Genomic DNA, 20,308 nt, shown 5'->3' with positions numbered 1-20,308 from the left:
TTTTATAGAGTGCATTATTTTATAATTCACTCATACATCTTTGATAGGGAGGTGCAATTTTTAGAAAGGAAAATTCTGAGCTCAGAGAAGTTAAGTGATTCACATAGTTGGAAAGAGGCTTCAATCCATATCTTTTGATTTCTTTATAGTTTACACCTTTCACAGATACCATCTGCTGAATCATGTAATGATTAAAACATATATAATAACATTTAAATAACTTGTTATTAAGTGTGGCAGATATTTAAATAAAATTTAGGACAACAGCATGCAAGTTTTTCAAAATGGATCAATTATGTCTTGTGACAAATGAAAAACTACCACTGTAGATGGGAAATTAAACTATATGTTATATAAACAACTGAGGGAAGAAATAGTGCTTTCCTTTAAATGCTGTTTATGGATTCTCTTGTATATCTATAGCAAGAATGAGAAGGTAGAGAAACTGTCGTATTTTTTCTGAAATATCCATGTATTTTCTCTGTAAGGCAGTCAAAGTTTGTGATTTTTGTTGTTGTTAGCCACACACCTGGCACTTGGAATTTTAGTTCTCCACCAGGGAGTGCACTGGAGCTCATCAGTGGATGTGTGCAGTTTTAATCACTGGACCACCAGAAAGTCCCAAAGGCAGTATGTTAAAATTTCTCTTTCTAGTACCTGATTGTTAGTTTGTAGAAGCACAACTGATTTTTGTATACTGATTTTGTATCCTGCAACTTTACTGAGCTAATCAAAGTTTTAATATCAAGCTTGCAATATTTTAAGAGGAAATTGCTAATTTCACCCAATTTTTTTTCAATTATTTTTCAGATACTTCAGTCAAAGGAAGAAATAGCTCTTCTCCTAAGATGGAACCTGTTGTTTGGGAATGTGGTTGATCAACTTGACACGTTGGCCACATGGTACCCGATGTAAGAAAATGAAAAGAAGAGGCAAGATGATGTCATTTTCCCATATTGTGAAACCAAAAAGAAATGCCTTTTGTGAGACCAAGCTAACAAACCTCTGACGGTGCAGAGTAATTCTGTTTGAAGAACTTAACAGTAAGATAGAAGAAGTACTTTCAAGCTGAGACCTGTAGGTGTACAAAGATCTAAAATACATATTGAGTAGGCCTGATCATCTGAATCCCATTCAATCGAGAAAGCGTGGCTATGAGTTGGATCATCTTTTAACTGTGGCCCTTGACTATGTTTGTGGGCCAAACCGGTGGGCACAGTTTATTTTCTTTGAGCCTATTACCTTGAGGGTGTGCCAGGATTTGCCTTATAACACTGCCTTCATGCCCAATCTTCTGAATCACTATGACCAACAGATGGTAGTTTTAGCAATGGAGGTAAGACTTCATCTATTATTTGGCATATCATAGAAAATTATTCTTGTATTGCCCTTTTAATCAGTCTAATGAATGTGTTTGATAAACACCAGGAACAACTAACATGTTATTTTTAACTGCATCTTGTACATTAAAAAGTTATGTATTTAGGCTCAGACTCTGATAAATTGAAGATTTCATGTTTGGGGGATGTTACTTATCTTAGTTTTCAGATATTATTCTTTTATGAAGAACTTTGAAACATTGGAACTGGGGAAGTAATAGCTTTTCAGAAGTTTAAATTGTCCAAGTTATGGTTACATCTTTTCTGTTATTTGATAATAAGACTTTAAAGAGCAGACTATAATAATAATATTCATAATTCACTTAGTAAATATTGAAGGTAACATGATTTTGAAAATGGGTGCTTTGGTTCAACCTTGAGGCTGGTGGGTTTATAGTATTTTACATTGTCTTAAATACTTAAGATGGTATCCTGGTCTTACTATCTTTACATCAATTTAAGAACAGTAACTCCCAAGCAGTGATAGAGGTTTTGTTGTGTGAATTATCTGTTCTTGACCTCTCAATACGTCATGAAAATCTGTTGCCTTAACTTGAATTTTTCTAATGATAATTCTTTAGGCACTTTTTATTTATTTATTTATTTTTATTATTATTATTTTTTACTTTACAATACTGTATTGGTTTTGCCATACATCAACATGCATCCATCACGGGTATACACGTGTTCCCCATCCTGAATCCCCCTCCCACCTCCCTCCCCATACCATCCCTCTGGGTCATCCCAGTGCACCAGCCCCAAGCTTCCTGTATCCCGCATCGAACCCGGACTGGCGATTCGTTTCTTATATGATATTATACATGTTTTAATGCCATTTTCCCAAATCATCCCCCCTCCCTCTCCCACAGAGTCCAAAAAACTGTTCTATACATCTGTGTCTCTTTTGCTGTCTCGCATACAGGGTTGTTGTTACCATCTTTAGGCACTTTTTAATTATTTTACTTTAGAAGCTATGACAAATTAATGGATACAGTTAATAATAGGTTTAAATAATTTTGTATGTGTTTCGACAGTGGTTTTAGAATTGTGGACAAAGATATGTTTACCAGATAGGAATTAGGGGGCAGTAAACTGTGACAACAAGAGGTAAAAGCTTTGGAATTGTATAAACTGCAGCAGCAGCAGCTACCACTTTCTACCTGTATTACTTTGGTCAAGTTACTTGGATTTTCTTACCATTGTCACTTTGCTTGTAAAATAGAGTTAACACTTTGGAAGATACAAAATGAAGTGTTGATACAAAATGAAGCATTTATAAAGTATTTGGCACAGTACTTTTGGAGTAAGTTCTGTTAAAGTGATAGCTTTTACCGTTTTCTCATATTCTAAGATTAATGTAGCTACATAGTACATAGAATTTAAAGTTGTTGTTGTTGTTGTTTTAATTTTAGTCTTTAAGTCTTTGTTACAGTGCTTTCAGCAAATCGAATACTACTTGTTTTAGAATCTTCATTTTATTGTAAAATTCAAAGATTTAATACTTCCAAGTAAACTAGCCTAAATCTGGGAAATTTTGTAGAAAGATGATTATTCATAGATTTTGAAACGTAGAGGGCAAGTTGTATAGTCCAAATACTTGAAAATATTGTAGAGGTTGAATAAAATATTTCTGCTCTTCCACTGACTACACACAGTCTAACTGGTAAGGAGAGATTTGGTATAGACTGTTAGAGTGGGTATATGAAAATGGGTATTGGTTTAATATAGGAATTTGGTTCCTTGCATGGTAGTCCCTGTTGGGTGTTAAAACTACCCAGTTCTCTCACCAAAAAAATGAAGGAGGACTATCTTTGGTTCTGGTATCATTTTAAGTCAGTATAATTCCTTTGGAAAGCAAATAGAGTTGTCAGAAATAAGTCATAAAGATTTATATACTGATTTGGGTTTAACTTTTGCCTCTTTCACGTAGTAGCTTTCAGACTTTGAAATTAAGTCACCTAACATCTCTGTGATCTGGAGAAGGAAACCCACTCCAGTCCTCTTGCCTGGAAAAGCCCATGGACAGAGGAGCCTGGTAGGCTACAGTCCATGGGGTCGCAAAGAGTCAGACACGACTGAGTCACTTCACTTCAACATCTTTGTGAAAATCATTTGTGAAAAGGCACTAATAACAAAAATATTTTGAATGGCTATTAGGATTAAATGAGAGATTTAAGTAGCTAGCACAATGCATGATGCAGAATAGATGGTCCAGAAGTGTTACTTCTATTCCAAATTTCATTTCTAAGTGACCCTAGAGAGAAAGTACTAGAAAGACGATGTATTTGTTTCATATGAATTTGCATCTCTCATTGTGGGCTCCTGGGGCTTTCATAATGGTGGCATGGTGAGCTGTCTCTGTCCTCTCTTCAAACATGCCCATATAGGCTAGACATTTTGCTGGCAGTGAGACTGCATCTTTTTGAATTTCACTCCTTCTAGGGAGAGCACCTAGATGTGTAAGAGAAAGCTCTGGTGATATGAAGTGATGTCGGGGATAGTTGGCTTGGTTGTCATATCAGGCCAGTGATGCCACTGACAGAGTCTCCTGACAGTCGGAGAGTGTAAAGTTTCTGTAATAGCAAAGGATATGGAAATTCAGCAATCAACACAGCACACTTGCAAATAGAAGTAAGGATTCTTAGATCCTTACAAGGACTTGTCTGCTGATGACACCCTCCTGTCTCTGATCCAGGAACTTTGGATCAGCTTGCCAGCTTTTAGTGGGAGCAAATAATTGGAGCAGGTAACCCCAGCACATTCTTGAGTGTTCTTTGTGGGACTGGGTGAGTTGAAAGACATTTCCTAGGTAAAGCATCTTTCAGCAGACCCAGGCTTCAAGCCTGCCTTGGGTTCATTCCTGTACTGATGTTTGGTGAAATCAAAATGAGTGCTTCGAATGAAATAATATATGGTATTGAGCTAAGGATGCCAGGAGAGAAATTGCAGAATTTGGGTTATTTCAAATTGGCTTCTTATTGTTCACAATCAACAAGTTGGGTGTTCTTTCACTGGGTAGAGAGAATTCCTCCTCAATACTTCGATTGAAATTGGAACATGTTCAAATAAATGGGGTGAATGTCCATTTATTAAATTGGAGAAAAGATCCTTGTTAGTATGTTAGTATGCTTATTTCTCTTTACAAAACGTGCATTTATACACAAACACACACGTTAAATTTTTCTTAAGTTCTTAACTTGATGTCTGTCTTTTCCCTGAGTATTGTGGCTTTTGATAGAAACAAGATTGCTCATTCCTGAGTTTGGCACACTGTTTTGAACTGTCTCAGTGGCCAAGTACACGGTACAGTACAGTTGTCTCCAATGTACAATTGACATTGTACAGGAGACAGGAATCAAGACCATCCCCAAGAAAAAGAAATGCAAAAAAGCAAAATGGCTGTCTGAGGAGGCCTTACAAATAGCTGTGAAAAGACGGGAAGGAAAAGCAAAGGAGTAAAGGAAAGATATCCCCATTTGAATGCAGAGTTCCAAACAATAGCAAAGAGAGATAAGAAAGCCTTCCTCAGCGATCAGTGCAAAGAGATAGAGGAAAACAATAGAATGGGAAAGACTAGAGATCTCTTCAAGAAAATTAGAGATACCAAGGGAACATTTCATGCAAAGATGGGCTCAATAAAGGACAGAAATAGTAGGGACCTAACAGAAGCAGAGGATACTAAGAGGTGGCAAGAATACACAGAACTGTCCAAAAAAGATCTTCATGACCCAGGTACTCACGATCGTGTGATCACTCACCTAGAGCCAGGCATCCTGGAATGTCAAGTCAAGTGGGCCTTAGGAAGCATCACTACGAACAAAGCTAGTGGAGGGGATGGAATTCCAGTTGAGCTATTTCAAATCCTAAAAGATGACGCTGTGAAAGTGCGGCACTCGATATGCCAGCAAATATGGAACACTCAGCAGTGGCCACAGGACCAGAAAAGGTCAGTTTTCATTCCAATCCCAAAGAAAGACAAAGGCAAAGGATGCTCAAACTACCGCACAATTCCACTCATCTCACGCTCCAGTTCAGTTCAGTTCAGTCGCTCAGTCGCATCCGACTCTTTGCAACCCCATGAATCGCAGCACGCCAGGCCTCCCTGTCCATCACCAACTCCCGGAGTTCACTCAGACTCATGTTCATCGAGTCGGTGATGCCATCCAGCCATCTCATCCTCTGTCGTCCCCTTCCCCTCCAGCCCCCAATCCCTCCCAGCATCAGAGTCTTTTCCAATGAGTCAACTCTTCGCATGAGGTGGCCAAAATATTGGAGTTTCAGCTTCAGCATCAGTCCCTCCATTGAACACCTGGGACTGATCTCCTTTAGGATGGGCTGGTTGCATCTCCTTGCAGTCCAAGGGACTCTCAAGAGTCTTCTCCAACACCACAGTTCAAAAGCATCAATTCTTCAGCACTCAGCTTTCTTCACAGTCCAACTCTCACATCCATACATGACCACTGGGAAAACCATAGACTTGACTAGACGGACCTTTGTTGGCAAAGTAGTATCTCTGCTTTTCAATATGCTATCTAGGTTAGTCATAACTTTCCTTCCAAGGAGTAAGCGTTTTTTAATTTTCATGGCTGCAATCACCATCTGCAGTGATTTTGGAGCCCCCAGAAATAAAGTCAGCCACTGTTTCCACTGCGTCCCCATCTCTCTGCCATGAAGTGATGGGACCGGATGCCATGATCTTCGTTTTCTGAATGTTGAGCTTTAAGCCAACTTTTTCACTCTCCTCTTTTACTTTCATCAAGAGGCTTTTTAGTTCTTCTTCACTTTCCTGCCATAAGGGTGGTGTCATCTGCGTATCTGAGGTTATTGATATTTCTCCCGGCAGTCTTGATTGCAGCTTGTACTTCTTCCAGCCCAACGATTCTCATGATCTACTCTGCATAGAAGTTAAATAAGCAGGGTGACAACATACAGCCTTGACGTACTCCTTTTCCTATTTGGAACCAGTCTGTTGTTCCATGTCCAGTTCTAACTGTTGCTTCCTGACCTGCATACAGACTTCTCAAGAGGCAGGTCAGGTGGTCTGGTATTCCCATCTCTTTCAGAATTTTCCACAGTTTATTGTGGTCGACACAGTCAAAGGCTTTGGCATCGTCAATAAAGCAGAAATAGATGTTTTTCTGGAACTCTCTTGCTTTTTCCATGATCCAGTGGATGTTGGCAATTAAGTAATGCTTAAAATTCTCCAAGCCAGGCTTCAGCAATACGTGGAAAGAGAACTTCCAGATGTTCAAGCTGGTTTTAGACAAGGCAGAAGAACGAGAGATCAAATTGCCAACATCCGCTGGATCATGGAAAATGGAAGAGAGTTCCAGCAAAACATCTATTTCTGCTTTATTGACTGCGCTAAAGCCTGTGACTGTGTGGATCACAATAAACTGTGGAAAATTCTGAAAGGTATGGGAATACCCAACCACCTCACCTGCCGCTTGAGAAACCTGTATGCAGGTCAGGAAGAACTGGACATGGAACAACAGACTGGTTCCAAATAGGAAAAGGAGTACGTCAAGGCTGTACGTTGTCACCCTGCTTGTTTAACTTCTATGCAGAGTACATCATGAGAAACGCTGGGCTGGAAGAAGCACAAGCTGCAATCAAGATTGCCGGGAGAAATATCAATAACCTCAGATATGCAGATGACACCACCCTTATGGCATAACGTGAAGAAGAATTAAAGAGCCTCTTGATGAACGTGAAAGAGGAGAGTGAAAAAGTTGGCTTAAAGGTCACCATGTAGAAAACGAAGATCATGGCATCCGGTCCCATCACTTCATGGCAGAGAGATGGGGACGCAGTGGAAACAGTGGCTGACTTTATTTTTGGGGGCTCCAGAATCACTACAGATAGTGATTGCTGCCATGAAATTAAAATATGCTTACTCCTTGGAAGGAAAGTTATGACCAACTTACACAGCGTATTAAAAAGCAGAGACATTACTTTGCTAACAAAGGTCTGTCTAGTGAAGGCTATGGTTTTTCCAGTGGTCATGTATAGATGTGAGAGTTGGCCTATAAAGAAAGCTGGGCACTGAAGAATTGATGCTTTTGAACTGTGGTGTTGGAGAAGGTTCTTGAGAGTCCCTTGGACTGCAAGGAGATGCAACCAGTCCATTCTAAAGGAGATCAGTCCTAGGTGTTCATTGGACGGACTGATGTTGAAGTTGAAACTCCAATACTTTGGCCACCTGATGCGAAGAGCTGACTCATTGGAAAAGACCCTGGTGCTGGGACAGATTGAGGGCAGGAGGAGAAGGGGACGGCAAAGGATGAGGTGGTTGGATGACATTATTGACTCGATCGATATGGATTTGGGTAGACTCTGGGAGTTGGTGATGGGCAGCGAGGCCTGGTGTGCTGCAGTTCATGGGATCACAAAGAGTTGGACATGACTGAGCTACTGAACTGAACTGATATGCTTCCTAATTTATAGTTTCTCCTTCCCTTTCCCATCTTCCTTTTTTCTCGTAACACACTTGCCCTGCAGATTGTCTCAGACTTTATTTTGCTGTTTGCATCCCTGTGATGCTTTTGACCATGTTCCTCTGTCTGTTTTTGTTTTGAAAGAATAGTTCCAAGGCCCTGTAATATCTACTTGTTACTCTGTATAATTTTAGCAGCCGTCGATGTTTCCCTAGGTCAAGAATTTCATTAGGGGTTTGTAAAATGGTGATATTCTGTCATTCTTCGTTTCTCAGCTAGAATACTTTATCAACAGAAACTTCCTCATTTTGATTATTGGACTGTTGAGTTACTCTTGTGTTCAGTTTATATAAAAAAGACAGTAAATATGCAACTGTTCTCCTTTGTTAGTTTTTAGGATAATAAATTGATTCATAAGAATCTTTCAAAAGTGACTAACGAGATCTTTCTCCTTTCAAATATCATCATTCTCCTTTCAAGTATCATTATGAAGTCATGGATTTTTATCATATTTTATGTGTTTCAGTCCATTTGCAGTTATTATTTTGTTGTGGCTCAGTCTGTTCTGCTTTTGGCAGTGAGCACCTCTTCAAGATAGCTCCTAAGTGTTTTTGATACTATCCTAGTGGTGTCTGACTGCTTCCTTGCTTTCTGGTATGATCCAACCTCATTTCGTAAAATTCTGCCTCAGAAGTTGAATTATCAGTTTCTTTTGTGAGCGCTGGTCCTTTTAGTTGGAAGGAATTTTCACGGATTTTTACAGACTGCTCTCTGGGTGCTATGCTTATTGATACTAGGTTAGTAATTGATAGGTCTCTTCAAAGATGGAGCTAGGAAATACTTTTTTAAAAAAAGAAAGTTCCGCATGAGTTTATACTGATAACTTGTAATGAAATATTATTGGAGAGTTTTTATTTAAAATTTTAGAATTTTTGTTTCTTCTCATACCGAAACCTTATGGTATACAGACATTACATAATTTCAGAATAATATCAGTATCATTACTGAAAGCACTGTAAGGTTTCTTTGTATTTCTTATGTCCTTAGGATGCATTTCACCAAGGATGTGCAGTCAGATTGCTGTGTTTTAGAGTTAAGCACTCCTCTGTTTGGTTTAACTCAATACACAGTGTAGGTTTGTTTTTCATTTTGATTTTGAGGAACGACTTAAAAATATTTTTTTGTTTAAATTTATTTTATAATCATGTTTAACAACTTGATATGTATGACAAGGTACATTGAGAGGAGTCTAGTTTCTGGACTGTGTTTGTGCTTAGTCCCTCATTTGTGTCTGACTCTTTGAGACCCAATGGACTGTAGCCTGTTAGGCTCCTGTGTCCATGGGGATTCTGCAGGCAAGAATACTGGAGTGGGTAGTCATGCCCTCCTTCAGGGGATCTTCCCAACCCAGGGATTGAACTCAGGTCTCCCGAATTTCAGGCAAATTATTTACCATCTGAGCCACCAGGGAAGGCCATGAATACTGGAGTGGATAGCCTATCCTTTCTCCAAGGGATCTTCCCGACCCAGGAATTGAATCGGAGTCTGCAGCTGGATTCTTTACCAGCTGAATCCTAACCTTATTCTTTCCTTCCCTTGGGGGTAGTTGTTTTTTTTTTTAAAGCTTTTTGTTTATCCTTCCATTAAAAGTTATAGTAATTGTAGAAAATGTCTATATAATATCTGTGTATAGCTATATATTCTTCCACGCTCTTTTGGTATAGTGTCATACTGTTTGTTTTCTCTACCTTGTTTTTTTTTTTTTTTTTTTTACTTAACAATATATCCTGGCTATTTCATAGTAGCACTTATAGATAGTATTCCTCAGAATTTTTTTTAAATTGTGGCAAAATATACATGTTGCACTAGTGGTAAAGAAACTGCCTGCCAATGCAGGAGATGTGGGTTCGAGCCTAGGGTTGGGGAGATCCCCTCGAGGGAGGGCATGGCTTCCCAATCCAGTATTCTTGCCTGGAGAATCCAATGGACAGTGGAGTGTGACAGGCTACAATCCATAGTGTTGCAAAGAGTTGGACATGACTGAAGTGACTTAGCATGCATGTACACAAAATATATATAACATAAAACTTACCATTTGAATCTTTTCTTGTTTGTTTTTTGGCATGCCATGCAGTTTGTGGGATCTTAATTCCTCAACCAGGGATTCAACCCAGTCCCCAGCAGTGACAGTTCAGAGTCCTAACCATGAAACCACCAAGGAATTCCCCCATTCCAGTCATTTTTAAGTGTGCAGTTCAGTGGCATTAAGTACAGTCACCTTGGTATGTCATTACCACTGTCCTTTACTTTTTCAGCTTCTGAAACTGAAACACTACCTATTAAACACTAATTCCCTGTTCTCCCCTCCCCTCAACCTTTGGCAACCACCATTCTACTTTTTTTCTTTCTCTCTGAATTTGACTACTCCAGTACCTCATTTAAGTGAAATCATAAAATATTTGTCCTTTTGTGATTGGCTTATTTCACTTTGTACAATGTCTTCAAGATTCATGCATGTCATAACAAGTGTCAGAATTTCCTTCCTTTTTAAGACTGAATAATATTTTGTTGCATATTTATGCCCAACGTTTAGTTTAATCATTCATGCATCAGACACTTGAGTTCCTTCCACTTTTTGGCTATTATGAATATAGCTGCTGTGAGTACAGATGTATAAATATTTGTTCCAGACATTGCTTTAAATTTTTTTTGGTTATTCTCAGAAGTGAAATTTTAGGATAGCATGATAATTCTGTTTAATTTTTTGAGGACCCTCCGAACTGTTTTGTATAGCAGCTGCTCCATTCTACATTTTTGCTAGCGATGCACAGGGGTTCCAGTATCTCTGTATCCTCACCAACACTAGTTATTTTCTGGGTTTTTGTTTTGGAATAATAGCCATTGTATTGGGTACGAACTTGTCCTCATTTTTTAGTTCAGGTCCTACTGCAGGACACTTGCTTTTGAAAGCAGAACTTGCTATTGAGGTCCTTATTCATCTTTGTAGGGCCAGCAGGTAACATAGTACCTAACACATCAGATCAGATGAGGTCAGATCAGTCACTCAGTCGCGTGCGACTCTTTGCGACCCCATGAATCACAGCACACCAGGCCTCCCTGTCCATCACCAACTCCCAGAGTTCACTCAGACTCATGTCCATCGAATCGGTGATGCCATCCAGCCATCTCATCCTCTGTCATCCCCTTCTCCTCCTGCCCCCAATCCCTCCCAGCATCAGTCTTTTCCAATGAGTCAACTCTTCGCATGAGGTGGCCAAAGTACTGGAGTTTCAGCTTTAGCATCATTCCTTCCAAAGAAATCCCAGGGCTGATCTTTAGGCAGGCAGGGTAGGGAGTTCTGAGATATCATGGAAACAAGCCACAAATATGTTCCCTCAGATATCCACACATTCTTTCCTCTTAAATGGCAAAATGTGCATCGACTCCTATACTTGCAACAAAGTAAATGATTTTGGGAATTAAAAAAAAAAAAACTCTTTCTGTGCTAAAAAAAAAAAAAAAAAATGAAATCCCAGGGCTGATCTCCTTTAGAATGGACTGGTTGGATCTCCTTGTAGTCCAAGGGACTCTGAAGAATCTTCTCCAACACCACAGTTCAAAAGCATCAATTCTTCAGCGCTCAGCTTTCTTCACAGTCCAACTCTCACATCCATACATGACCACAGGAAAAACCATAGCCTTGACTGGACGAACCTTTGTTGGTAAAGTAATGTCTCTGCTTTTGAATATGCTATCTAGGTTGGTCATAACTTTCCTTCCAAGGAGTAAGTGTCTTTTAATTTCATGGCTGCAGTCATCATCTGCAGTGATTTTGGAGCCCAGAAAAATAAAGTCTGACACTGTTTCCCCATCTCTCTGCCATGAAGTGTTGGGACCGGATGCCATGATCTTCGTTTTCTGAATGTTGAGCTTTAAGCCAACTTTTTCACTCTCCTCTTTCACTCTCATCAAGAGGCTTTTTAGTTCCTCTTCACTTTCTGCCATAAGGGTGGTGTCATCTGCATATCTGAGGTTATTGATATTTCTCCCGGCAATCTTGAGTCCAGCTTGTGTGTCTTCCAGGCCAGCGTTTCTCATGATGTACTCTGCATAGAAGTTAAATAAACCGGGTGACAATAAACAGCCTTGACGAACTCCTTTTCCTATTTGGAACCAGTCATAGGTAACTGCTAAATAAATGTTTGAGTGAGTTAATGAACTTCATAAACTGTGAATTCCAGAAGAGGTGGTGGTAGTCGTGTAGAGGTTGTAGAGCTGTACCCAAGCACATGATCTCCTGGAATTGTAAGTAGCTGTGAGTTTGTTGGGGTTAGTAATGGTAGTCCTGACAGGAGTACCAGAGATACCACTTTTCTGTGAACACCAGTGTTTTACTTGGCCCTTTTTTTTTTTTTGGAGCAGGGAAAGGTCAAAGTGACTTGAAGCTTTCAACAGTATGTGTTTACACTTGTAAGTAGTATAGTAAAGTAAAGGACTAAAACAAACCCGCTTTCTTATCTCTAGACCTCTCATTCTCTTTCTGCCTAAATAATCATCTCATCTCCATCTTTGCCTGTCAAATTCTAATGGTTATACTTGATGGATCCCTCCAGGCTTCTCTGTCAGTGGGATTTCCCAGGCAAGAATGCTGGAGTGGCTTTGCCATTTCCTCCTCCAGGGAATCTCCCTGAGCCAGGGATTGAACCAGAGTCTCCTGCTTGGCAGGTGGATTCTTTACTACTCAGCCACCAGGGAAGCCAAATCTGATACATTAATTAATAGGAAAAAAATAGGAAGAGATAGTAAAATACTATATATGGTATCATCCTGTTTTTGTTGAAGAAAGGAAGTGTATTCATGTTCATGTAGTGTAAGTGATCTGGAAAGATTTTTGTCAAGACCAACACTGATTGTTCTTGAATTAGCACAGTTTATTGTGTTTTCTGTGTTTTTCATTTAATGTTTGTGTTTTCTGGTTTTTTTTTTTTTGTAAGAAACACATTGTATTTTTAAAATAGTAAAATTAGTGCAGAAACTTTATTTTTAAAAATCCCAGCTGTCCTTTTTTGTCTAGCTCCCAGTTGCAGTGTCTAAGACTTAGTAACTTTTATTAAATATGTTTTTATCTGAATGACTGAAACTTAAGGAAGAACTTGGTAAATGCCATAAATAGGCATATAGTGCTGAGAGGATTCAAAGAGAAAGAAAAGGATCATGTGTGGAAAGGATCAGTTGCAGATGATGTTTGAATTGACCTTGAAAGACAGAGTTTTCTGTTGTTTTGTTTTTAAGAGGATACTATAATTTAATACCTCTTTGTACCCGTGATTAACATTTTGTGGATAGGCATTTGAGGAAATGAAATTTCTTTGATTGTATTTATTCTTTAAACTCATGGCTTATATTTTTAGGATACGTGCATTATCCAGCAGACTGACTTATTGTCTTCTGTTTGGGTTAGTATTATTACGGTGGCTTTCCCTAAGCAAACAACAGCCTGGTGAAGTGGATTGAAGAGCCTATTGTGTGATAGGGAAAGCAGCCAGGAATTAGGAAATTTCTGAATCGAAAAGTGTGGAAAATACACAAGTAGTGGAGAATTAATTGCATTTAGTGATTTCTGACTTGAAGAAAAAATAAGCTTTTAAAATTTTAATTGATTATCTTGCATTTTAGATCACTTTAAAAGAATGCCTTAAAATGCTTATTGTAAAGTATTAATTGTGATGAATTTGGTTTGTAAAGTTTTATCTTTTGAGTCAGACTATAATTCACAACCATTCATGATACTTGAAATGTTAAAAGTACTTCCTGAAGAAAAGTCAGATTTTATGGGCTGCTCCAGGAGCTCCCCTTTGACTTAAGATAAATATACTCCTGTGATAAAGTCATATTTCTGCAAACTAGCTCACTGAACTAATATTGGAAGGTATTTAATATGCTGTCATAAGACATTAACAAAATAAATTTGTAAAAGAAAAGCAAATCTATGGGACTAAAGGTATTTTACAAACAGAATTTTTTATATATTCTATATAAAGTAATTCTTAAAGTTTTAGACCTTTTCTCTTTAGAATTTTATTCTTACAAAAACGTTTTCAAAGGTCTTATTTTACGTCACTTAAAATTATTCTAAAAAATTGTTTAAAAGAATTTCTTACTCTAATTTGGATCTAAAATAGAATGAATACCATTTTTGAATTTTCAAGGCCATTCCACATTTGATTTCACATTTAGTAAATTTAGTCATAATATTCCCAAACCCAGTAGGATACAGTTTCTGTGGTTCTCAGACCCTTTGTAGAGTGACAGAGATTGGAATTCTGAATCTCACGAGTCAAATTTTGGTCTTTGACTCTGTTCCCCTTTCACACTCCTTGCTAAGCTTGGGCTGTTGCTATGCTTGAAGGCTTGTCAGCTAGCAGGTTCCTATGGTAACAGGAATGGAAATTTCAAAGAAGAAAGAGAATAGGAGCACAAAGGCTTGGTTGATTTGAATTTGAACAAAAATTAGAAGGTTCCCTGTCTTGCACCTTTGTTGAAGGAACCAGAAATTTAATATTAGAAAGTTATTTTTGAGTTTGTAAACTTCATATACCCTGGTCTTAATTTAGTGAATAGAAGTGCTGCTGCTTAGGGGAGTACTCAGTAAGAATCTTCTAAAAACTTTATCAGCTGAAGAGTCTTTTCTCCTCCTTTATAGAGCTTTGATAGTCTGTGTTCCTTATATATATTCTCAACTTGGCAGTATGCTGGCTAACATTTAATTTTTACTTTGATGAAGTTAAAAATTGTGAAGAGTTCTAATCAGGGCAGTTTGCTTATTTGAAAAATATTAATGTTTTTTGTTTTGACATAATTGTATTGAGGTATGATTTGTATACAGTTAACTGTACCCATTGAACAGTGTTCAGCTTGAGTTTTGACAGAAGTATATATCTGTGAAACCATCATCACTATCAAGATAGCATACATTTCCATCACCTCAAAAGCTTCCTAGGGATCTTCCCTGTGGCTCAGACACTAAAGAATCTGCCTGCAATGCAGGAGACCCAGGTTCGATTCCTGGATTGGGAAGATCCTCTGGAGAAGGGAATGGCAATCCACTCCAGTATTGTTGCGTGGAGAATCCCATGGACAGAGGAGCCTGGTGGGCCACAGTCCGTGGGGTCGCACAGAGTCCAACACTACTGAGCGACTAACACTGCTGCTGCTGCTGCTAGGTCGCTTGAGTCATGTCCGACTCTGTGCAACCCCATCGACGGCAGCCCACCAGGCTTCCCCGTCCCTGGGATTCTCCAGGCAACTGACACTACTACGCTGCAAAAGCTTCCCTGTGCCCGTTGTAGTCCACCCCTCTGAGTTGACTCCCTGCAGAAACAGCCACTGATCTGCTTTCTGTCACTGTGGATTAGTGTGTTCATTTTCTAGAGTTTTATATGAATGTACTTTTTTATGTCTGGTTTCTTTCACCCAGAATTGGGATTTAGATTTTAATGCATGTTTTATTTTGCTTCTTAAAAACACCATTCCAGTTGACAATTGACTTTTTCACTTGGTAGTTGATTGCGCACAGGGAATTGAGCAGGGTTCCTGGTGCCCATCAAATAGGCCTTCTGCAGCTTTATTAATTTGTAACTCTTTCCTAATCTGTTTTTAAGCTGTCATTTACTAGGAGCTGTATCCTATTTTATATATTCGTATTTGTATATGTTGTTGTTGTTCGGTCGCTAAGTTGTGTCCTACTCTTTGCAACCCCATGGACTGCAGCATGCCAGGCTTCCCTGTCCTTCACCATCTCCCGGAATTTGCTCAAACTCATCTCCATTGAGTCTGTGATGCCATCCAGTCATCTCATCCTCTGTCATCTCCTTGTCCTCCTGCCCTCAGTCTTTCCCAGCATCAGGGTCTTTTCTAGTGAGTCGGCTCTTCACATCAGGTGGCCAAAGTATTGGAGCTTCAGCATCAGTCCTTGCAGTGAATATTCAGGGTTGATTCCCTTTAGGATTGACTGGACTGGTTTGATCTCCTTAATACTTCTGTATATATTAACACCATTTTATAGAGGAAAAGCTGAAATTTAGAGAGGTTACAGAGAACAAACTGGTTAATAAGCTCAAGGGCTCTGGACAAGAATGCCAAGGTTGAACTCTTGGGACTGTCTTTGTAGCTCTGTGATCTTTGGCGAGCTACTTAGCTTTCTGTGTCTTCTTTTCTTCACATTTATTATCAAATGGTATGACTAATGATAGTACCTGCCTTATGGGATTGTTGAGAAGATTAAGTTAGGTGTGTGAAGCACTTACAGCACTGCCCAGCCTGTAGTGAGTGTCCATCAATGCTAGCTGAGCCACAGCACAAGATACTTAGAGCTAGTGAGTGACAGAAGCATACACTTAAAGCCTTATACTCAGTGCAAACAGCACAAAATGGTGATTCAAGTCAGTTTTATAATTCATGATGGGGCTCACAAATGCAGGTTTTACTAACATGGTAACATATCAATATCAGATTAGTTGGTATTGTATAGTTGAGGACTAAGCAAGTTTGAGACTTACTTAAGGCATACATATGCTTGTATGTATGATGTCTATACATACATCAGCATGTGAATATAATGCATTTTTAAGCTTTGAAATTTTTTTTTTTTTTTTTGGTGGCACTGGGTCTTTGTTGCTGTGCACAGTCTTTCTCTAGTTGTGGTTTAAGAGCTTCTCCGTTGCAGGGGCTTCTCTCGTTTCAGGGCACAGGCTCGAAAGTGCATAGGCTTCAGTAGTCATGGAGCGTGGGCTTAATAGTTGCAACTTGCAGGCTCCAGAGCTCGGGCTCACAAGTTGTGGCCCACTGGCTCAGTTGCCCTGTGGCATGTGGGATCTTCCCAGACCAGGGATTGAACTGGTGTCCCTTGCATTACAAGGTGGATTCTTAACCACTGGACCACCAGGGAATCCCTGAACTTGGAAATAGTTATAGACTCACAGGGAGAAGGCAATGGCAACCCACTCCAGTACTCTTGCCTGGAAAATCCCATGGATGGAGGAGCCTGGTAGGCTGCAGGCCATGGGCTGGCCAAGAGTCAGACACGACTGAGCGACTTCACTTTCACTTTTCACTTTCATGCATTGGAGAAGGAAATGGCAACCCACTCCAGTGTTCTTGCCTGGAGAATCCCAGGGACAGGGGAGTCTGGTGAGCTGCCATCTATGGGGTCGCACAGGGTTGGACACGACTGAAGCAACTTAGCAACAGCAGCAGCTCAGGAAATTAAAGGAGTGTAGAAATTCTATATACTGTAGCTAGTTTCACTGGGGGCGGGGGGCTGGGGAACTGTGCCTTTGCTATCTTATGTAGCCATTAGTATCGAAACTGGGACCTTGGACTTCCCTAGTGGTCAAGTGGTTAAGAATCCTCCTGCCAGTTTGATACTGGGGGCACCAGTTTGATCCCTGATCCAGGAAGATCCCACATGCTTCGGGACAGCTGAGCCCAGGTACCACAACTACTGAAGCCTCTATTCCCTAGAGTCTGTGTTCTGCAACAAGAGAAGCTGCTGCAATGAGAAGCCCGCACACTGCAACTAGAGAGTAGCCCCCACTCACTGCAGCTAGAGAAAGCCTGCACTCAGCAGTGAAGACCCAGCACAGCCAAATAAATAAATAAAAAGTTTTAAAGGCACAGGTGATCTAAAAAAAAAAAAAAGGAAAGTTATCATAGGTATACTCTTTAGCCCGTTATCATATTTCACCCGTTTTTACATGTACTCATTTTTGTGTCTGTATATGCACATGTCCATGTATTTTTATTGTCTTTGCATTTGTATCACATGTATAAGTTCATGGAGCCATCACTCTGGTTAAGATACTGTGGAAATTCCCTGGCAATCCAGTGGTTAGGATTCTGTGCTTCCACTGCAGGGGGCACGAGTTCAGATCCCTGGTTGGGGAACCGAGATCCCACAAGACCCCCAGTGTGGCAAAAAGAAAACAAAACCCCCAAATGATACAGAACTGTTTTTATCACCACATCTTTCTTGTGCTTCCTTTCTCCCTACCACTCTTTCCTGTTCCCAGGCAACCACTAATTTGTTCTCTGTCCCTACAATTTTGTCAAGAATGTTATATAAATAGATTCATACAGTGTATAATCTTTTGAGATTGACTTTTTTCGTTTAGCATAATACCTTGAGACCCATCCAAGTTGCTTCATGTACCAGTAGTGACTGTTTTTAATTGCTGAGAAGTATTCCGTTACAGAGATGTTCTGCAGTTTGTTTAATCGTCCACTGAAGGATACTGAGTTGTTTCCAGCTTTTTGCTATTGCAAGTAAAGCCGCTCTGAACATTCATGTACAGGTTTCTGTGCAGACGTAAATTTTCCTTTCATGTAAATAAATGCCCAGGAGTGTGATTGCTGGGTTGCAGGATAAGCATGTATTTGAATTTTTAAGAAACTACTCAGCTATTTTCCATAGAAGTTCTACCATTTTACATTCTACCAGCAGTGTATGAGAGACGTATGTTCTCAGCATTCTTACCACCGTTTGGTATTTTCACTGTTTTTTATTCAGCTTTTCTCAGATGATGTGATATCTTACATGATTTCAATTTGCATTTCCCTTATGACTAATAATATTGAACATCTTCATGTGCCATTCATGTATCTTCTTTGATAAAATGTCTGTTCATGTCTATTGTTCATTTTCAGTTGAATTGCTTTTTACTTTTGAGCTTTGAGAGTTCTTTATAGATTCTAGATACAAATCCTTTGTTGGAAATATAGTTTGTAAATAGTTTATTCTAGTCTGTAGCTTACTTTTTCAGCCTTTTAACAAAGTCTAGGAGACTAGAAGTCTTAAATTTTAACAAAGTCCAGTTTACCAAGTTTTTTTCCTTTTAGGGACTGCATTTTTGGTGTCGTTTCTAAGAATTCTTCAGTGGGTCTGCAAATTCTCTGAAGTTTTATAGCTTTATGTGTCTCACATTTAAATCTATGATCAATTTTGAGTTAATTTGTATCAAGTGAGTTTCACTTTTTTGCCTGTGAATATCCAATAGCTTAAGCACCATTTGTTGGGAAGGCTATCTATCCTTCCACCATTGAACTGCTTTTGCTTCTTCCTTAAAAATCAGTTATCTGTCCTTGTATAGATTTATATTTGGGTTGTCTATTCTGTCTTGTTGATCTTTGTGCCTATTTCACCACCAATACCACAGTGTCTTGATTTTTGGAGCGCCAAAGAATTGATGCTTTTGAACTGTGCTGTTGGAGAAGACTCTTGAGAGTCCCTTGGACTGCAAGGAGATGCAACCAGTCCATTCTAAAGGAGATCAGTCCTGGGTGTTCTTTGGAAGGAATGATGCTAAAGCTGTAACTCCAATACTTTGGCCACCTCATGCGAAGAGTTGACTCATTTGAAAAGACTCTGATGCTGGGAGGGATTGGGGGGCAGGAGGAGATGGGGACCACAGAGGATGAGACAGTTGGATGGCATCAGCAACTCAATAGACATGAGTTTGAGTAAACTCTGGGAGTTGCTGATGGACAGGGATACCGGGCTTGCTGCAATCCACGGGGTCTCAAAGAGTTGGACACGACTGAGCAACTAAACTGAACTGAATATTAAGTAATCCGGACTTCATAGAATTGGTTTGGATTAGTTCTCTGCTGTTTTCTGGAAGAGATTGTGTAGAATTGGTATCCCTTTAAAATTGTTAGATTTTACCAATGAAAGCATCAGGCCTGAACATCTTTGTTCAGGAGATTTTAAACTACAAATTCAATTTGTTGAATCATTACAGGACTGTTCATATTATCAGTTTCATCTTGGGTGAGTTTTGGCAGTCTGAGGAATTGGTCTACTTCATCTAAATTGTCTGGTTTATATGCATAGAGTTGTTTGTAATATTACTTAGGTATTTTTAACATTTTTATTGGAAAGTGAAAGTTAGTTTTGGTTGTGCTGGGTTTTCATTGCTGTATGCAGTCTTTCCCTAGTTGCAGAGTGTGGGGGCTACTCTTTGTTTTAGGCTTTTCATTGTGGTGGCTTCTCTTGTTGCAGAGCCTGGGCTGCAGAGTGTGTGGGCTTCAGTAGTTGTGGCACATGGGCATGTCACTCTGAAGTATGAGGGAATTTCCTGGACCAGGGATTGAACCCATGTCCCCTGCATTGGCAGACAGATTCTTAACCACTGGGCCACTAGGGAAGTCCTTCCTTATTATATTTTTAATGTCAGTACGGTCTCTAGTGATACCCTCTTTTTCATTCTTGATATTGGTAAAGTTGTGTTTCTCTGTCTTAAATCATTTGTACTAGAACCTTATCAATTGTACTAAAGTTTTCAAAGAACCAGCTCTTGGGTTGTGTGATTTTTTAAAAAAAAACTGGTTTTCTGATTTCAGTGTCATTGACTTCTCTTCTTTGTTATTTCCTTTCCTTTGCTTGCTTTTGCTTTATTTTGCTCTTTATGGTTATTATGAATAACACTGCTCTGT

General features: G+C 39.4%; 1 protein-coding gene across 1 annotated transcript in view; it reads left to right on the top strand.

Moving 5' to 3' along the window:
• The first annotated feature begins 810 nt into the window (after nucleotides 1-810).
• Nucleotides 811-20,308, top strand: part of LOC147350753 (liprin-alpha-1-like) — a 56,128-nt gene continuing 36,630 nt past the window's right edge. Inside the window, exon 1 of the mRNA XM_086362326.1 lies at nucleotides 811-1,336. Within this exon, the coding sequence (XP_086218452.1) occupies nucleotides 1,283-1,336 (54 nt within the window). The 5' untranslated portion in view covers nucleotides 811-1,282. The remainder of the gene's footprint in view (nucleotides 1,337-20,308) is intronic.

Source organism: Bos grunniens, chromosome 20 (genome assembly GCF_055505025.1).
Source record: "Bos grunniens cultivar Pamir isolate PY7600 chromosome 20, Bosgru_T2T1.0, whole genome shotgun sequence".
Taxonomy (NCBI): domain Eukaryota; kingdom Metazoa; phylum Chordata; class Mammalia; order Artiodactyla; family Bovidae; genus Bos; species Bos grunniens.
The sequence above is the reverse complement of the archived record's forward strand: the minus strand, read 5'-3'. Positions and strand labels throughout refer to the sequence as shown.